At 42.7% G+C, this 17,140-nt stretch overlaps 1 protein-coding gene across 1 annotated transcript; it reads right to left on the minus strand.

The window, feature by feature from the left end:
- Positions 1-1,391: 1,391 nt before the first annotated feature.
- Positions 1,392-15,677, minus strand: CDADC1 (cytidine and dCMP deaminase domain containing 1). Its single transcript, XM_054219864.1, is given in 10 exon segments — positions 1,392-1,727; positions 3,038-3,098; positions 3,765-3,954; positions 4,449-4,618; positions 5,892-5,941; positions 8,894-9,472; positions 10,291-10,468; positions 12,006-12,100; positions 15,598-15,646; positions 15,648-15,677. Coding segments are annotated over 10 exon segments (1,476 nt in total). The 3' UTR covers positions 1,392-1,653.
- Positions 15,678-17,140: the final 1,463 nt, after the last annotated feature.

The following is a 17,140-nucleotide window of genomic DNA, read 5'->3' on the forward strand; positions in this document are numbered from 1 at the left end:
CTAACTCTGCATGCACCGCACTCAACCAGAAGCCCTAGAGTAGCCTTCAAGTCTAACCAGGCTCAGAGAAACAGCTGCTTCTCCAGCTCCACTCAGAGTGAATTCTCATGACGGTAAGAGGATATAAGCATTCCCCAGTTCTGAAGGCCAGGTACTCAAGAATGAAGTTCTGCTATGAGCCATGGGGAATCACAGCTCCTTGCTGCAGCTCCAAGCATCAAGAACTGTACCTTGAGTTACAGGACCAGCAGCAGATGTTGGGGTCTGTGTGAGAACACGCCCTATATAATTAATGCCATGTTAAGGATGCTTTGCATGCTATCCGATCACAGCTTTGCTATCTAGTTCCAACCTTTTCCAACGCCTAAAAGAAACAAACCAAACTTACAGCAGCATCTTAAGACACGAATCCCTTTCCAAGACTTTAAAGAGGGCAGCAAAGACAAGATGTATGAAATAACTGGGAAAAAGCTGTTTCTATATTCTACCAGCAGCAGCAGAAAAAGGCTTACAGTGTTTGCATTTGAGAGCTCAGCGGAGGAGTGAACAGAAAGTCTTGGAACATCTGCTAAAACAAAAAAACAGAGGTCATATTCAAAGCAGCAAACAGATGAGAACAAGGAGCGTGACCTCTCAAAAGCTGCTGGGTAAACTCTCTGTTCTGTTTACCTGTTACCTACCCAGCAGCCCCTCAAACTAGCTACAACATTAGACTGCAGTTTCACTGACTGTTTTAACGTCACCCGTGCTCCATGTGTAGTCACCCAAGAGATTGGCACCTGAAAAGATTCAGGCTATTCCACTGGTTCCACCCTATCTAAGAAACAACAGGAAATCTGGCACTTCAGTAGCTTCTATAGTCCTAGAAGCCTGTTAGCAAAGATTAACAAAACCAAAACACTAGCAATCTGCACACAGTATGTCGGGGCCAGTGAGATGCATACCACCAAATTATTTTATGCCTGCATCCAGAAGCTGAGAAAAAGCAAAGCTGATCTTTGTCTACATTAATTCAGATGGGACGCACGTGAGGAAGAACACAGAGCAGCAATGCAATACCACAAAACCGAATAGCTCTGCTGCTATGGTAGTTGGAAAAGAGTATGTATGAGAGACAAGCTTGATCTCCAAATCTCTTACCTAACAATGACTGCTATCCCAATGACTTTGTCTCCTTTATACAAGCAGACTGAGAAGCAAAAGCCACTTTCAGAAACAGGAATTGCTGGTGACTATCTACCATTTCCTACAAGATTCCCTTGATGACTGTACTAATAAGAACTAGGGCTTATTTCTGCATTCTGCTAGCTCAGAACTTAGAAATCCATTCCCCCAATCCATACACCAAGCAAAAAAGATACCATTTTATTATTACTCTGATCTACCAGCAATAAACTTTCAGTATTTTTTTTAATGCGTTAACAATAATTACCCACCCAGTTACTTTCAGAGAAAATACAAGCAGCATTTTTTTTCCAGGAACTTCTAAATTAAAAAGACCTTCAGGTAGTTCCATAAAACATTTAAAACATCATAAATAAACTTATTTAAAAGTCACTTTCCAAACAATAAATAAAACTCTTCCTTATTTGAAAGTGCAAACAGGCTGCATTATAAAACGTACAAAGCAAGACTGCAGAAGTGCTTAATTATTCAATAGTGACCAAGACACAGTTTCTTGTTTTGGTGTTGCTGGTCATCTAGTGATTTTGTTTTCTGGACCCCATCTAAAGAAAAAAAAATACGTGTGAAACTTTAATACAATAGTAAGCAGTCTAAATACTCAACACATACAGGCATGCTGGAATAACACTGGGTGAGGGGCTTGGGTGGGGGAGCTTGTCTTCTTCTCCATACAGAAGAACATGCAATAATTATAGTAAAAGAAACATACTAAGGAAAAATAGCAACTTAACAGTTCAGTGTTGAAAATGCAAGCATACCATCTCAAAGAAAACACTGTTAGAAAAATGAGCCCTGTTAAAGGTTGTCAAACAAAGTAGCCCAGGATGAATCTTTCTCCAGCTGGGCCTAAAAATCGTTACCAGAGAGAGGGACAAACAGGACCTAACATTTTACAGTGATTACTAATACCATAAACACTACTCCTGAGACCTTCCCTCCCCTCTTTCCCCCTGACTCATAAGGAAATAGCTAACAAAGAGACTTCTCCACTAATCTACCTCACTATATATTAGGAATTAGCTTGTAGTACGTGGCTATTTGTGTGCTACAAAACCCACCTTCAGCCTTTTTTATGCTCCCAGCATGGTGCTCAGTGCTTTGCGTAACTGCCAACTCCCTATCTTTACGCTCCGTATCTTCATGCTTGAGGCACAAAAATTATTTAGCTTCTTTTTCCACATTATTTTCCCCTCTGGATGAGAAACATTTTAAGGACTGGTAGCTCACAGTAGATGCCAATGGTGGGTTCCCTTTGTAGCACAAAAGGCTTCAACAAAAGACTCATCTAAACTCTGTTTTCAGAAGATGAAGCTCCCTTGCTATCAGGGTGCAGATCGACAAGGATTTTGTGGCCTTTGTATTATATATGTGTATATATACACACAAAAATAAATGTTGATTGAAAAGCATTGGCATAGATTCTACTTCATAAAAGAAGCACTGAAATGTTCTGCAGAACATATTTAAATGACTTGGAGGAGTTCAATTTCTATTCAAAAAGAATGGCACTCTTCTAGAACACAATATAAAAAGTCTTTATAGAACAAAATTTAAAACATGATTAGTCGGAAATGATCTATGTGCGAAACAGCATATTGTCGACCTTGATAACTGCATTGCTAGATTTTGTAACCTGTGTGTCAATGCCAAGCATTTGTTAAAACAAGCTTGGTTTCGACTTACCATTAGTTAATTTATTCAAAAAGCTCAAAGAATTTTTCAGAGCAAAATTTAACTAATCGAAATCAAGATTAATTAAGACTGACCAATACCAGAGAGATTCAGGTTTGTTTAAAACATGATCTTACTTATTGACTTCAGTCATAAAATGAATTAATGAAAAAATACTTACTTTCCCTGGCTGTAGGGTCATGGAATTCGAGGGCATTATTGTGCAATGGATTCAGTTGCCACTGGTAAATGAAGAAGAAAAAGTTTACTTATTCCAGAAGACAAAAGAAAGAGCAAAAGGAGGAAAAAACCAAAAGTAGCCTACAGTCCTTCACTGTAAGACACGACTAGGGGTGAGGTGGGAAACAAAGGGCTACCCCTCCAACACATTCTTGCTTTGAGGATAAAAAGATATTAAGGGATACATGGTCATTTACACCTTTGAGAAGGGGAAACAAGCCTGCTCAAACTGACAGTGCCGCAGCTTGTCATGGTGAGCACCGTGAGCACAGGTGCACTCGGCCACCTTCCAAACCCACCGCAGCTCTTTCAGGAGCTACTGGAAGGGCCTACAAAATCACACAGTGATCTCCCACATCAGCTGCCGTCCTGTGACAGGGAGGTTTGGAGAGAAATTCAGAGTGTGAAGAGACCACATCAAACAACGGCAACGAGTTAGAGGGAAATCTGCAAGGAAATTACAGAAAACAGACACACTTGCCCCCACCACCTGGCATATGGCACAGCACTTCTCCCCAGTGTCGTGACAGAGCAACCTCTCAATTCCACTCACTTGACTAAACAGCACAAGAAAACACTCCTCTATGCTGGCTGCAGATGACTGCTCACTCCGTCCTCCCCCCAGTGCTGCCCAGAGTTTTCAGAATATAGGATATTTAGAGACTTACTGTAAATTTGCTTACACCCTCAAGTTCACCAAACTTCATATAGGATATGTCTGCTTTCTTTTTTCCAGCATCAACGTCTCCTGCATAGATCTGCTTGATACCAGCCCCTTTGATTAAAGGGACACATTCATCACATGGACATTTCGTCACAAATATCATGCTTCTCTCATCTGGCTTTATTTCTTGGCACCTACAAGCAGTCAGAAAACAGAATTTCAGAGTTTATATCTTGATAGTTTTGAAAGGTGACAAACTTGATACCTCACAAGAGCAAGCTAAGAAGTGTTGTGCTATCTACTCTCAGAAGCCACTTATTCCTAATCAAGTGCACAAACACAACAGTATCTGGTTTGGTTTTACTATCTGTGAAAAAAACACCCATCCCACCTCTCCATTCGTATAATTGTCGAAAGCCTCAACAATTGCCGGTAGCAGAGGCAGTGGCTTGCATCTGAAGGACAGCTGCCATGCATTGGAGTGATATCCTTTATAAGCCAAGCTCACTTAAGAAGTCTGAAGAAATGAAAGAGGCTGACTGTGTCCATGCACATCCAAGTTCTGCATCATAGGTATAAACAAGACTGTGATTGCAATCCACACTTCATCACAGTGGCACCATGCGTTTGTGATGGAATTGTTTCTGAACCATCTCATTCTTTTCTATGGTAAAAATAAAGCCATTACCTGAATGTCAAGGCGTTCTGCTCCGCATGTATAATGTATCTGAACTTTCTGATTTCCCGATCTTTTTGTTTATCATCCATATGAGGAAAATCAGCATATTCAGATCCAACAGGAAAGGCATTGTAACCACAGCCTACAAAATACATTGCTCCTGTTCCATCACAGCTTCTCTGCAACAGTAAGCAAAGCATCGGATTTGGAGACATTTAAACTGAGTACTAAGTCAGCGTTGTGCAATGTATGCTTTCACATTATCAGTGCATGCCAAGTTACACGAGTTAAGAGAACTCGGCTCTTGCTAACAGCTCCACATCTGTGTGGAGCTTTTCCACTAAGGTACATAGGAGCTGCATGGGCAAACTGTAACACCGAGGACAACACACTGCACCAGACTTCAGAGGCTTTGCTTTTAGCAAGTAATACTAATTCCAAGCAGGAACAAAAAGTCTGAAGGATTTAGGCTTTAAACCGTTCTGCAATGTACAAAATTAAAGACAGATGGAGTTAGTCCCTGATGTGACAGAGACCGTGCTTCACCTGTCTCTCAACAGACCCAGTGACCAGCAGGCTGACCAAGTAGCAATCTGCAAATGAAATCAGAACAAGAAACAAAACAGCAATAAGCAGCTGATGATTAAAGTGCTAAAAACAAATGAAGAATATGTTGCAGTTGCATGAAGAATGAGGCTTCCTGGGATCGGTAACATGCATAATCAGAGACATAAAGAAATAAAAACTTTACGTTTGGATGGGAAAAAGCACAGTAAAATTATTTGTGGAAAAATATCACTTTGATCCAAAAAGAAATGTGCTAAAGCCAGTACCGCATTTCAACTGCAACAAAACAGGTTGCCCAGAGAAGCTGTGGATGCCCCATCCCTGGAAGTGTTCAAGGCCAAGCTGGATGGGGCTTTGAGCAGCCTGGTCTAGTGGGAGGTGTCCCTGCAGGACATGGCAGGGGGGTTGGAACTAGGTAACCTTTAAGGTCCCTTCTAACCCAAACCATTCTGTGATTCTATGATTCTAAAAGTCCTAAAGTGATTGTCAGGCTCTGATTGCACTGAAACCTCTCCAAAAAAGAGCTGCAAAGAGGGACCATGCAGAGAAGGTACATCCTGCCTGACTAGCAGCTCTGGCAAAACTTTATAGTGCCAGGACACCTGGAATAACTGACAATGACGAGGGAAGCAAGCACACTGAAAAGCTAGGCAGAGACACTGCGGTAGTTACTAAACTCATGTATACTTCCCCTTCATCTTGACAGTGTAACAATGAACTAGTCATTAGCTTAATTACTAAAGAATGAGAAGTCCAAGCTTTCTATAGCGCTGTGTGTGTACGAAAAACACACGTGTATAAACTTAAAGCAAAATAACAAACTCAAAGCAGATACAAGTATATGAATTGTTAGTGTGAGAAAAAGTAACTTTTTTCAATACTTACTGATTTTTCTTCTGCCCAAATAATAGCTCCAACTCCTGTTTTATGATCCTCTAAAATACATAAAATTTTAGCAGTAAATAACAAATAAAGCACTTCTGAGTTACCTATACATTAACATATGACATCCTAGAATAAGGAATAACATTCATTGTTGCTTCATGGACAGGAGAAAAGAAATGCAGAAAGATTAAAAGCTTCAAAGTCATATAAGTCTACTGCAAAAGCTGGGTGTGCTTTAACCACAAGGCCAGCCATTCTGAGACTTTGCTACATACATTTGTTCACAAATACTAAGAAGCTACCAATACATGTATCAGATAAGAAAATGTGTGCCAAGAACATATGTGGACAGGTTCACTGGTGTGAGATGGCAAACTGATAAAAACCTTCTCATAAACACCAAACTAGGTGGGAGTGTTGATCTGCTTGAGGGAAGGAAGGCTCTACAGAGGGACCTGGACAGGCTGGATCGATGGGCCAAGGCCAACTCTATGAGGTTTAATAAGGCCAAGGGCCGGGTCCTGCATTTCCGTCACAACAACCCCAAGCAACGCTACAGGCTTGGGGAAGAGTGGCTGGAAAGCTGCCCAGCAGAAAAGGACCTGGGGGTGCTGGTGGCCGGCCAGCTTAACATGAGCCAGCAGTGTGCCCAGGTGGCCAAGAAGGCCAACAGCATTCTGGCTTGTATCAGGAATAGCGTGGCCAGCGGGAGCAGGGAAGTGATGGTGCCTCTGTACTCGGCACTGGGGAGGCCTCACCTCGAGTCCTGTGTTCAGTTCTGGGCCCCTCTGTACAAGAGGGACATTGAAGTGCTGGAGCGTGTCCAGAGGAGAGCTACCAGGCTGGTGAGGGGTCTGGAGACCAGGTCATATGAGGAGAGGCTGAGGGAGCTGGGCATGTTTAGCTTGGAGAAGAGGAGGCTGAGGGGAGACCTCATTGCCCTCTACAACTACCTGAAAGGAGGGTGGAGAGAGGTGGGTGTTGGCCTCTTCTCCCAAGTGAATAATGACAGGACCAGAGGAAGTGGTCTGAAGTTGCGGCAGGGGAGGTTTAGATTAGATATTAGGAAGAATTACTTTACTGAAAGAGTGGTCAGGCACTGGAACAGCCTGCCCAGGGAGGTGGTTGAGTCACCATCCCTAGAGGTATTTAAGAAACGTCTAGATTTGGCACTTCAGGGCATGCTCTAGTGGCAGAGACTGTAGGTTGTTTGGTTGGACTCGATGATCTCAAAGGTCCTTTCCAACCATGAAGATTCTATGATTCTATTCTATGATTGTTTACTACTTAATTTAACTACTTAATTTCTGCCATTCTTTGAGTTTATGGTTCTGTGGTCTGAATTCATATCAACATATTTTATGCCTGATTGAGCGTCAAAATGTTAACAATCGGATTTTGAGGGGTGTTTCCTATCACCACTACAGGAAAACTGGAACAGAACTTTCATTACGTGACTTGGAAGATTTTTATGGAACTTGAAAATCTCCCTCAGTAGTTATTGATGAGAGTCTTGAACAGTTAAAACAGAGCATATCAAGAAGAAAAAATGTTTCAGGCTTCCAGTGATTAATATTGTAAAAGACGCTGTTCCAATTACCCATTTCCATCATCCTTAGTATCACTCCCATATACAATCATTTAAAGAGGGTCTTTCCTGCCAAAGATGTTTTATGGAGGATGACTTTATTTATATTCTGTGTATTTATTAGTCACTGGTGTACATTAAGCCAACATAGAAAACATCCTGTGATCTTGCTCCCCTTATATCCACCTATATAATAATGTAAAGCATCTAAATATGTGTGTGTGCTGTTACTTATTTTAATTTAATTACAGGACTAAAGTGGAGTAAGAGTTTGCTCAAAAACCAGACCTGAGTCCAGGCTGAACAGCACAGATAAAACTGAATTTTGCTGCCCCAAGAATGAGTACTCAAGCTTGATCATCCTGTCTTGCTCTGTAAAACAGCAATTGTACAAAAGACTCACAACTGGTTCCATGAAACTTCTGAATTACTTCTGAAAACACAATCTCCTCTGCAACTTTTAGTGACCAAATTTGCGGAGGGTACCCCCAAAAAAAACCCAAACCCAAACCACAAAAGGGAACTGTTCTAAAATATGAAGATTCACCTTTACAAATAGTGTAAGTCTGAATAAGCACATTCAGCACCTGACTTGATTGGTTGGTTTTGTGTGTGTATGTTGGGGGATTAGTTTGGTTTTAAGTTTTAAATGTGTACTATTTCTTTGTTTACAAGGGTTTTTAAAAAGCAACTATCCTATCTAGATGAAAAAAGCATCACCAAGGAGTACCGCCAAGTTTTAAGTCTTCATATTCTGTTCTTTGGAAGAACTTACCAGTTTTCTGCATTGCTATCCAGACAGAATAAAGTAGTTAGCAGAAGTCAGTCATCTGTATCAAAAGATAGTCAATAACTACCCTTCCACCCTGAACGCCTGTACATCAAAACTCCAGCATCTTTGCAAAGAAAACCCCCATCAGATATATAATCACTTTCACTAATAAGATTGGAACTAGGAAGCGTAGTATAACTGTACTTTATGCCCTACTGGAAGGATATTATTTCACTGCTGTTTTCTGAAGAAGTGTACATAATATGCTTAAAATATTGGCACTTATTTGATAACAGAAACATCTTGTGAAACCTCCATAAAAAAGAGCCTCAGAGCAGCTTGAAGAATTTAAATGTCATTGTATTCTATTTTTAGATAGGTGTTGGACATGTTGGCAGGGCAGGCTTTGCCAGCACTGTATGTGAAATACCTGTCCTGATTTTCCCTTGGAAAGCTCGGTGCATTCACACACAATACTATGTACCCCTGTGGAGATTTTACTACTACTGCTGCTCCTGTTTCACCGATGTAGGAATGGAATTCAGCACGTGCTCAAAGAAGTATTTGGAAGAAGTAAGACTGAAATCAGGAACTCACTCTACTCAGGAGACCCATTCTTCCTCCACTGCTGTAACAACTCACCTGTTCGGTACGCAAGTAGTCTGGCTTGTATCATACAGTGCCTTGCAATTTCTTGGGGCAAACCCTGATGGTCTGTTTCATTTGTTCGCTGTGATTCGCTGTTGTAAAATCCAAAGTATCCGAAGTCAGGGACGCTGGCAGCCACTGTTGCCAAGACCAAGACAAGATCTTTCATATTTTGCCTGAGGTTGCTGAAGTATGGATTTTCACAGAGGTTCTCCAGTCCTATTGTCATCAATATTTGCTTGTGTGTTTCCTCATTTGAAATTAGGAATAAACTTTCATACTCTTTTATTCTCTCTTGTCTACATGCAGTGTAAAAGTCGGTATTAGAGTCAGGCTGAGATTTTGCTATTTTTTGAATAAAATCAAACTTGGTGGAAGTTTCTTCGACAAATTGCACCATATAGCATACCAAGGGCTGAAGCAACACACACACTCGAGCACGACTGTTTGACTTCAGTCTTTCTACTGCTTTGGCATCTAGCTTTGCATCGTCAGTAGTCGTGGGATTGGATGCCTCATTCTGCAAGCTGATTTCAGGATCTGCAGGCCAGTAAGAAATCCTGTTCACCCCAGCTGGAAGAGAAGACAATGCAGCAAAAGGAACCATGCAAGCACAGTGGAACATAAACCTCATTTTCAACACACTACTGCCTAACCCTGTTTTTACTCCTTTAAGGTTGTGAGTGCTGTTTCAGTAGCATCAAGACAACAAAAATGCTAGCATATACAAGCATCAAGATTTTATCAGACTTGATAAACAGACTATAGACAAAAATCGGAATTTCCTAAGTTCTAAGAGCTTTGTGGTGGTGTAATTTTGCATCTTACCTACAACAGATACATTAACACCACACACAAAAAGTTAGCACTAATAGAAGCTGCTGCTGAGATTAAAAAAACAATACTTGCAGAAGGGTTGTACCAGCAGATCCCATTTCAGGAAGTGAATAATCTCATTTGTCTTCATCCCACTTGGCAAAAGGAAACCGTAAAGTCCTCCCTGTGATTTACGCATAAAAAACACCCTTCCTCTGGTGCCACTGACAAGCAATGGGAGAGCAAGGAAAAATGTACTAGTCCAGGCCTAGTCATCAGGCTTAGGGTTGCACTGGCAAATCTCAGCTGTACATCCCAACGAAGAGACAAGCAACACCAATAATAATAGCTGCACAGAGAAACAGGGTCTCAGTAGCAAACCCTATTTCTTGCTCATCAGCTCCAGGAAATGTACATTCAATATTGTTCTCAGCCTTGTGGAAAATGCCAGTGCAGGCTACACAAATTAGGGATTAGCATTCAAAACTGGGACAGTCGAAAGAGAAAACAGGCTTTCTGATACCACCGATCACAAGCATAACATTTACTTCTACTCTACTACAGTCATTGCTTACCGTTTACAATCATTTTTAAACAAGTCGAACATGGTTTTCTGGAAAAATAAAGATCACAGTTTTTAAGTCTTGACCCGTGTTTAATGAGTGCAATCTGGCCAGCATGCAAGTCTGTACTGGAACAATGAAGACCGATAATCTTCATGTTTTTCACCACAACTAGTCCACTCTTCTTTACCTACAGAAAAATGCATTATTATTATTATTATTATTATTATTTCAACATCGAGTCCATAGCGGTGTTACAGCTCTTCCTTGGGTAACACAGACAGGATCAGAGCATATAGGTCTTCAGTACAAATTGTGATATCATTAAATCATTAAACAATCTCTGTTACACTTCCCCCAAGCAGATTTTTTTTGGTGTGGTTTCTACATGTGCCTGTTAAAATCAGTGGTGTGCCCCTGTCAAACTTCCAATAGGGACTTGTTGCAAATTCCTGATTTTTCTGGTCATTGCTTTGCCCATAACAACACCCAGAAGCAGCACAGAAAATTCTGTCAATTATAGCTGAAAACCCCTCTGAATCATCCAGCACCTGGAAATGCTCTTGAATTTAATTTCTGTCTTAATCTTGACCGTCCTGGGAGCCAATAGCTTCTCTAGCTTTATTTCTGTCTCTTCATTTATAGAAATGAATCCTGGTTCTAAAGAACCTTCCATGGAAAAAGTCTGCATACCACAGACAACAGCTCTTACATCTGGATTCCGATGTATTGTAAGGAAACTGAATACAGGCTAGTTTGATGAAGGTGGTGAAACAGATCTCGTTATGTTATCCTGCTGCTACCAGAACACTGTTGCCTTAGATCTGTAAATTATTAAATTTCATTGAGGTTACAGAAATGAGGCTGTAGTAAAGCCCTACATGTAACCCAAATGCCACTCCTAACTGAATTACTAAATTTGAAACTGCTTTTGAAGTCTGCATGGTGCTCATCTATCCCTCTTTCAGACCTAGTCTGGGACTTACCAAGCTCGGAAAATTAGGCCTAATTGTCACTCAAATTATTTTCCTATCTTTCCTTGTCCTGGCTGATACATGTGCTATGGATCTTAGTATGCCCTGCACAAAGTGGCAATCATTTTAAAGAGCACAGTAAGGAAAAGAGCACAAAAGGAAACAACCTGTTCCAGGACAGTCTGAAAATGCCCCTCTACTTTGAAGTGTAACTGGCAGCTATTTAGAAGACCCGTTCTCAAGGACGGTTTCTTTTCATTGTCATTAAGGGTAGTTATCTACAAGTTCTTGATCAGCAAACGTTTCAAGTAGTTCTGCGCACCTCCACTGTATAAGAGAACTCTTTTACAATCACGAACATCAACATTTTAAAGAATATCTCTACACAATCAACCACACTGATTTAAAAATTATAACTAGTATATACTAAGAAGTACACGGTATACACCATGCATCCCTTGTTAACCTCTTCAAAATACTCACCAGCATTTTTTACTGTTTGCTTCACCTGTCGGGGCATACCTTGCCTTTCAAAGTTTGTCAGAACTCGTATGCTATTTAACATTTCGATATTTTTCTCCCACTAGTGGACTTTCTTCTACTTCTAAGAAATATGTGAAAAACATTTATCAGTCTTTTTTGTTTTTTCCCTATAGACTATCTGTCATGTAGAAGCTGTTAGGTTAAATTCACTGCAGGAGCTATTAGCATCTGTTCAGAAAGACCAATTAACGGTAAACATAGACATTTTACCTGTGATTTTTTCTGTTGCTCAGATGAGGGAAAGAGCTCCATCCAGAGACTGAACAAAGTAAAAAGATTGACCTTAGAAAGTCTTGGCATTTGACCTGTTATTAGAAGAAAAATAATTAAATATTTATTAAAAAATCTTTATCAAGAACCCCCACATTGTTGAACAATATTTTCCAAGTCTTCTACACCACAGCTGCTACAGAAGCTAGTTCATCAACCACTTCTGCTATTACAGCAGCTAAATCCACACTGTCCTCTTCAGGGCAGTAGCTGTCAACTCAGCATGCTCGCATCTGGATGCAGAGATCAGATTTGTGCGACAAGAGAAAGTGATGAAACTTTCACTGAAATTCAGTCAGTTAATTCTACTGAGAGGTGAAGAACAGAAATCACAGATCTGATCCCACATAATTTAACGTGCTCAAATGATTCACAGATGCTTACAGAAATTTGAGACATAGGTTGTGATTCAGCTTCAGGCTCACCACAGAAGACAGCAAAAATATCTAGGCACACATCATGATCGCACACTGACACCCGCAGCAAAAGTGGACGAGCCATTGTGAAACCTTCCAGTTATATCAGTTCTGAAGAAAGCTGCTTCTGGATTTTTACAAACTGCTTAAATTTTGGTTAGATTTTTACAAAAATTTAAATCTATTTCTCAGGCTGTCACTTCTGACTAAATAACTAAAAGGTAGCAAAGAATCCCTCCCTGGACCACCACCTTGTGCTGTGTTGTGCTTCTACTCAAAATCTGGACATTGTCCTGTGAGGGCCAGTGCTTAGCATTACTGAGTGTTCCACAAAGAAAAAGGAGGAAGTATGGCATTGCTCACTAATGCTTGCACCATTACAGATGTAAAGCTGTCTTGCCTCACACCGGGCAAGAAGTTAATTGAGTCTTCGAAAAAGCTCCAGTCCCTATTTCAGGGGTGCTTGCAGAGTGCTGTAATGAACAGGTATTCCTCCACAGGTCTCACATCTGCTGTCTGACAATAGCATTATTTCTGTTTTTATCCTTTCCTGCAAACTTTCAAGTTTTTGCAAAGAGTAAAAGCAGAGGCAAGAATAGAACAGAGAAAAATACTTGTTTAAGTAGTTCCAGCAGTTTGGAAGAGATATAATCAGATACTAAGATTGCTTCGGTGGGGGAGACGGTTAGTTTAATGACATGTCTGTGAACCCAAACAATTAGGACAGCAGATAAACATATGCAATCCATGACTGGAATACCATTTTCAGACAGTATTTTAGCAGCTTTTTTTTCACACAGAAGTGTGATTTTGGAAAACAACTATAGACCTCTCAGCAAGCACCATCTGATACCACACTGTCCACTACTCCTTAGGCTGCCCAGCTATGCTGTGCCACCGTGCACAAGCACCGCAAGGGGCACCTGGTTGGCACAATCAGGTATGTATGCTAGAAATGTACATGGCAAGTAGAGGACACGAAGATTTTTTATCACTTGTACTAAAAAAAAAAACCCTGTAAAAGTAAGTCTGCAAGCCACATCGAAATAAGTAGAATTTGTTGTCTTAAATGAGAGTTTGAGTTCATTCTCCTCACAGCCCCTGTTCACTCCTGTTGCAGCACATGCATGTACAGTTCCCAAATGGCAAGCTAAAATAAACAATGCAATTTATACCAACTCACATGTACATCATCATGTTTTCTAAAATAGATTACAATTTGGCATACAGAGTAGATTTAAAACAGAAGACACCAGAAACAAGTTTGTTTTCTTGGACCTAATTTGAGTGTGACCTGTCAAACACATGGGAAACAAACTGAAGAATGTACCAGTTCACAACTCTGTTGCGAATTGACATGAAACCTTGGGGCCTGCAGGAGAGATGGGGAGGGACTCTTTATAAGGCAGTGTAGTGATAGGACAAGGGGTAACGGTTTTAAACTGAAAGAGGGGAGATTTAGATTCAATATTAGGAAGAAATTCTTTACCGTGAGGGTGGTGAGACACTGGAACAGGTTGCCCGGAGAAGTGGCTGCCCCATCCCTGGAAGGGGTTCAAGGCCAGGCTGGATGGGGCTTTGAGCAGCCTGGTCTAGTGGGAGGTGTCCCTGCCCATGGCAGGGGGGTTGGAACCAGATGATCTTTAAGATCCCTTCCAACTCTAACCATTCTATGATTCTATGAATTTATAATGAGAAGTAGGAGAAAATTATGATGAAAAAGGGAAGACCTGTGGTCACAGGTATCGTATCTACGTATCTGCATCTTTATTGACTTAGGTAGTTAAATGTCCCCTTAAGTTCAACAAAATGAAGAGAATACTGATTAAAGTGGCCTAGAAAAAAGCTAGAAGGCAGCAACAGAAGATTGGGAAATAAAAAGAATCAGGCTCTTTGCTACTGAGAGCAAAACCGTACATGAAAGGAGCGCTCTTTTCAGGTGCATCAAGTCCTCACAGCTTCCCTGCTTCACACAAAGGTACGACTTTATTCCTCCAGATTAGGGATCTCGCTCCAGTAAGGCAAAGTATGCTCCAGGGAAAGCATGCTGTGAAGGCCAGTGTCGAAAACCCTGCTGCTCCTGCACCTGCAAGCAAAAAGGAGCAGGGCACTGCCCATCCAGACATGGCTCAGATACAGGATTATGTCACGGTTGCAATGTAGGAGTCCCTAGAGGAAAGTCTGACAGACTTGTAAGAAGTCATCTTGCAAGTACAAAACAAACACTGCTTTGACACCATCAAGGAGGAGGAAAACAGTGATACCGCTCTGCTGTCTGGGAAAAGGAAACTAGAAACCATTTTCAGAATTCATTTTCTTTGCTCACTTGGAAGCAGGATTTTCATAAAACCAGGAAGAAACAAACCCCATTTACCCACCAAGGAGGCCTATCATGGTCCTCAGTCTGAGAGCTATTTATACAGCCCAGGGGTGATCTGTACATCCCCTGGGACTGCAGCGATGGGATATATGAAATCCACCAAAATTTGCTTCATCTGGGCATCCCCAGCCTTGTGAGAAACTTGCGGTCCACTAAATTCGTACCTGGGCCCTGCTATAGGAGTTACTAAGATCACCCTTCAGAAAGCAAGCAGTTTTATATACATTATATTTTAAGCGCATTGAGTATATATGGTATAGAACTGGATGAAGAAATCATTTTGATGGGGGGGGGGGGATGCGAAATACAAACATATGTTACCCAAAGGCCTTATGAATACGAGCGCTGGCAAGCGGGGGGCATAGCGGGGGGCGGGGGGGCGCGGAAATACTTTATCGCACGGTCTGTAACGGGCAGGAGCACTCTGTGAAATAGCAGAGGAGGGGGTAGGCCGGAGCTCTCTGCCCAGCCCCCCGGAGGGAAGAGCCTCACCGGCGCCCTGAGGAGAGGACAAACCGGACGGCTCCGGGCATGTCGTTAAACACCTCGGAGCACCCGGTGGGCAAGAAGACACCCGCGGAGGGGCGGGGTCAGCGCACACCCTCCTCCCCTCCCCACCAGCCGTTATCGCCCGCGGGGCTGCGGCTCCCTCACAGCCGGGGCAGGCCCCGGCCCGGCTCCCTCCCCTCCCGCCCCGCAGCCAGGCCCCTCACGGCGGGCACAGGGAGGCGCTCACCGGCCATGCTGTCGGTCTGCGTGCTCGCCGCGCTCACCCGCGACCCCCCCCGCCGCCACCGCCTCCTCTGCGCCGTGCATGGGTGCCGGTGGCGGTGCCGCCGGCGGTGCCGCCCGGTGCCCGCCCCGCCCCCATGGCGGCCTCCGCTCCTCCCTCAGGGCGTCGCCGTGGCCGGGGCGTCCGCATGGCAACGGCCGCTGACGGGCGGGCACCTCGGCCAATAGAAAGCCGGAGTGGAAGGGGAGGGTGGGGCTTGTCCTGAGGGGGCGGGCCAGCGGCTGAGGCGCGGCGGTGGCGGCTCCCGGTGAGAGGCGCCGGGTTCTCTCGTCTGTAGCGGGATTTTAACCTTGAAATACACCGCGCCGCCCCGCTCTCCGTAGCGGGGTTTCACCCCTCGGAGAGCCGGGAGGTTTCGGTGGTGGTTGTCGAGCGTCAGCCCCCTGCAGCGTGGGCCCGGGTCGGGCCCTCGGCGACCTGCCCGGGGAAAATCCAAGCCGGCAGGCAAAAAAGGGATCCCCCGGCACAGATGTTGCTTCTGCAGCCGGTTTGCCAAACAGGTGGCTTGTGGTGTGAGGTTTTTTGTTTGTTGAGATCGTCTCTCTAAATGTTTTGCTAGTTTAACTGCCTTGGTTAAGTGTGTGGAAAATCCTGTTCTTTTCTGTCGTTGCTGCAGCACAGCCGTTCTTCAAGGGAGATGTTACACCGGCAAAACCCATCCTGTCACCCACACCGCTCGCTTCCTCTGGGGAACAAGAGTGGAGCTTCCCCAGGTGGCTTTGTTGGTAGAAACTGTGTCTTTCCAGTGTGGATTTGCGATATGATGATTGCATCTGTGCAGGAAAGTGAGCAAGGCCTTGTCTGTATAGAGCAAGCTATGAAAATGGATCTTTTTTCATCTTTTAATGTATGTGTTATGGCTGCTGTGACTAGCTGACAGCAGCCAGTAGAGATACCAAAGCTTCATCGTGTATAAATTGATGTTCAAACTGTGGAAGACTGGCTCTGGGCTTGCTGCTTTGACTGTCTAAGGCCATAGTGAGACAAAGGTTGGAAGAGAGCAGAAAAGGGTTGGGGTTTTTTTGTTGGGTTTTTCTGTTTCTTTGTTACTGTTTTTTTTTTGTGTGTTTTGTTGTTGTTTATCAATCTTTGCCTTGATTTGAGTCAATAATTAAGGATATATGTACTTCTTGGATATCAAGGCATTGGGCTTCTGAAAGATGAGCTAGTTTGGTGGGATTTGACTGCCTCTGTTCCTGGGCTATCAGGTTAATGGATGTTAAATTATAATATACCCAGACTTCATATTTAATCTCTTCTATGAAGAGAATGACTTATAATTAACTGGATAACTCTTACTAATTACAAAAGGTCTGTAGTATGCAATAGCTTCGAGATTTTGAAGCTTAACACAAGGGAGTTACTTCATCCCAAAGGTGTGCATACTTATGAAGAACAAGCAATGGTTTGTGGAAGAAACGTGATACATCTCTGAAAGTGGTTGACATATCAGTTGAAAGTACATGAAGTTTTATGGTCCCAGGAG

The sequence above is a fragment of the Rissa tridactyla genome, chromosome 1, assembly GCF_028500815.1.
Source record: "Rissa tridactyla isolate bRisTri1 chromosome 1, bRisTri1.patW.cur.20221130, whole genome shotgun sequence".
NCBI classification, from domain to species: Eukaryota; Metazoa; Chordata; class Aves; order Charadriiformes; family Laridae; genus Rissa; species Rissa tridactyla.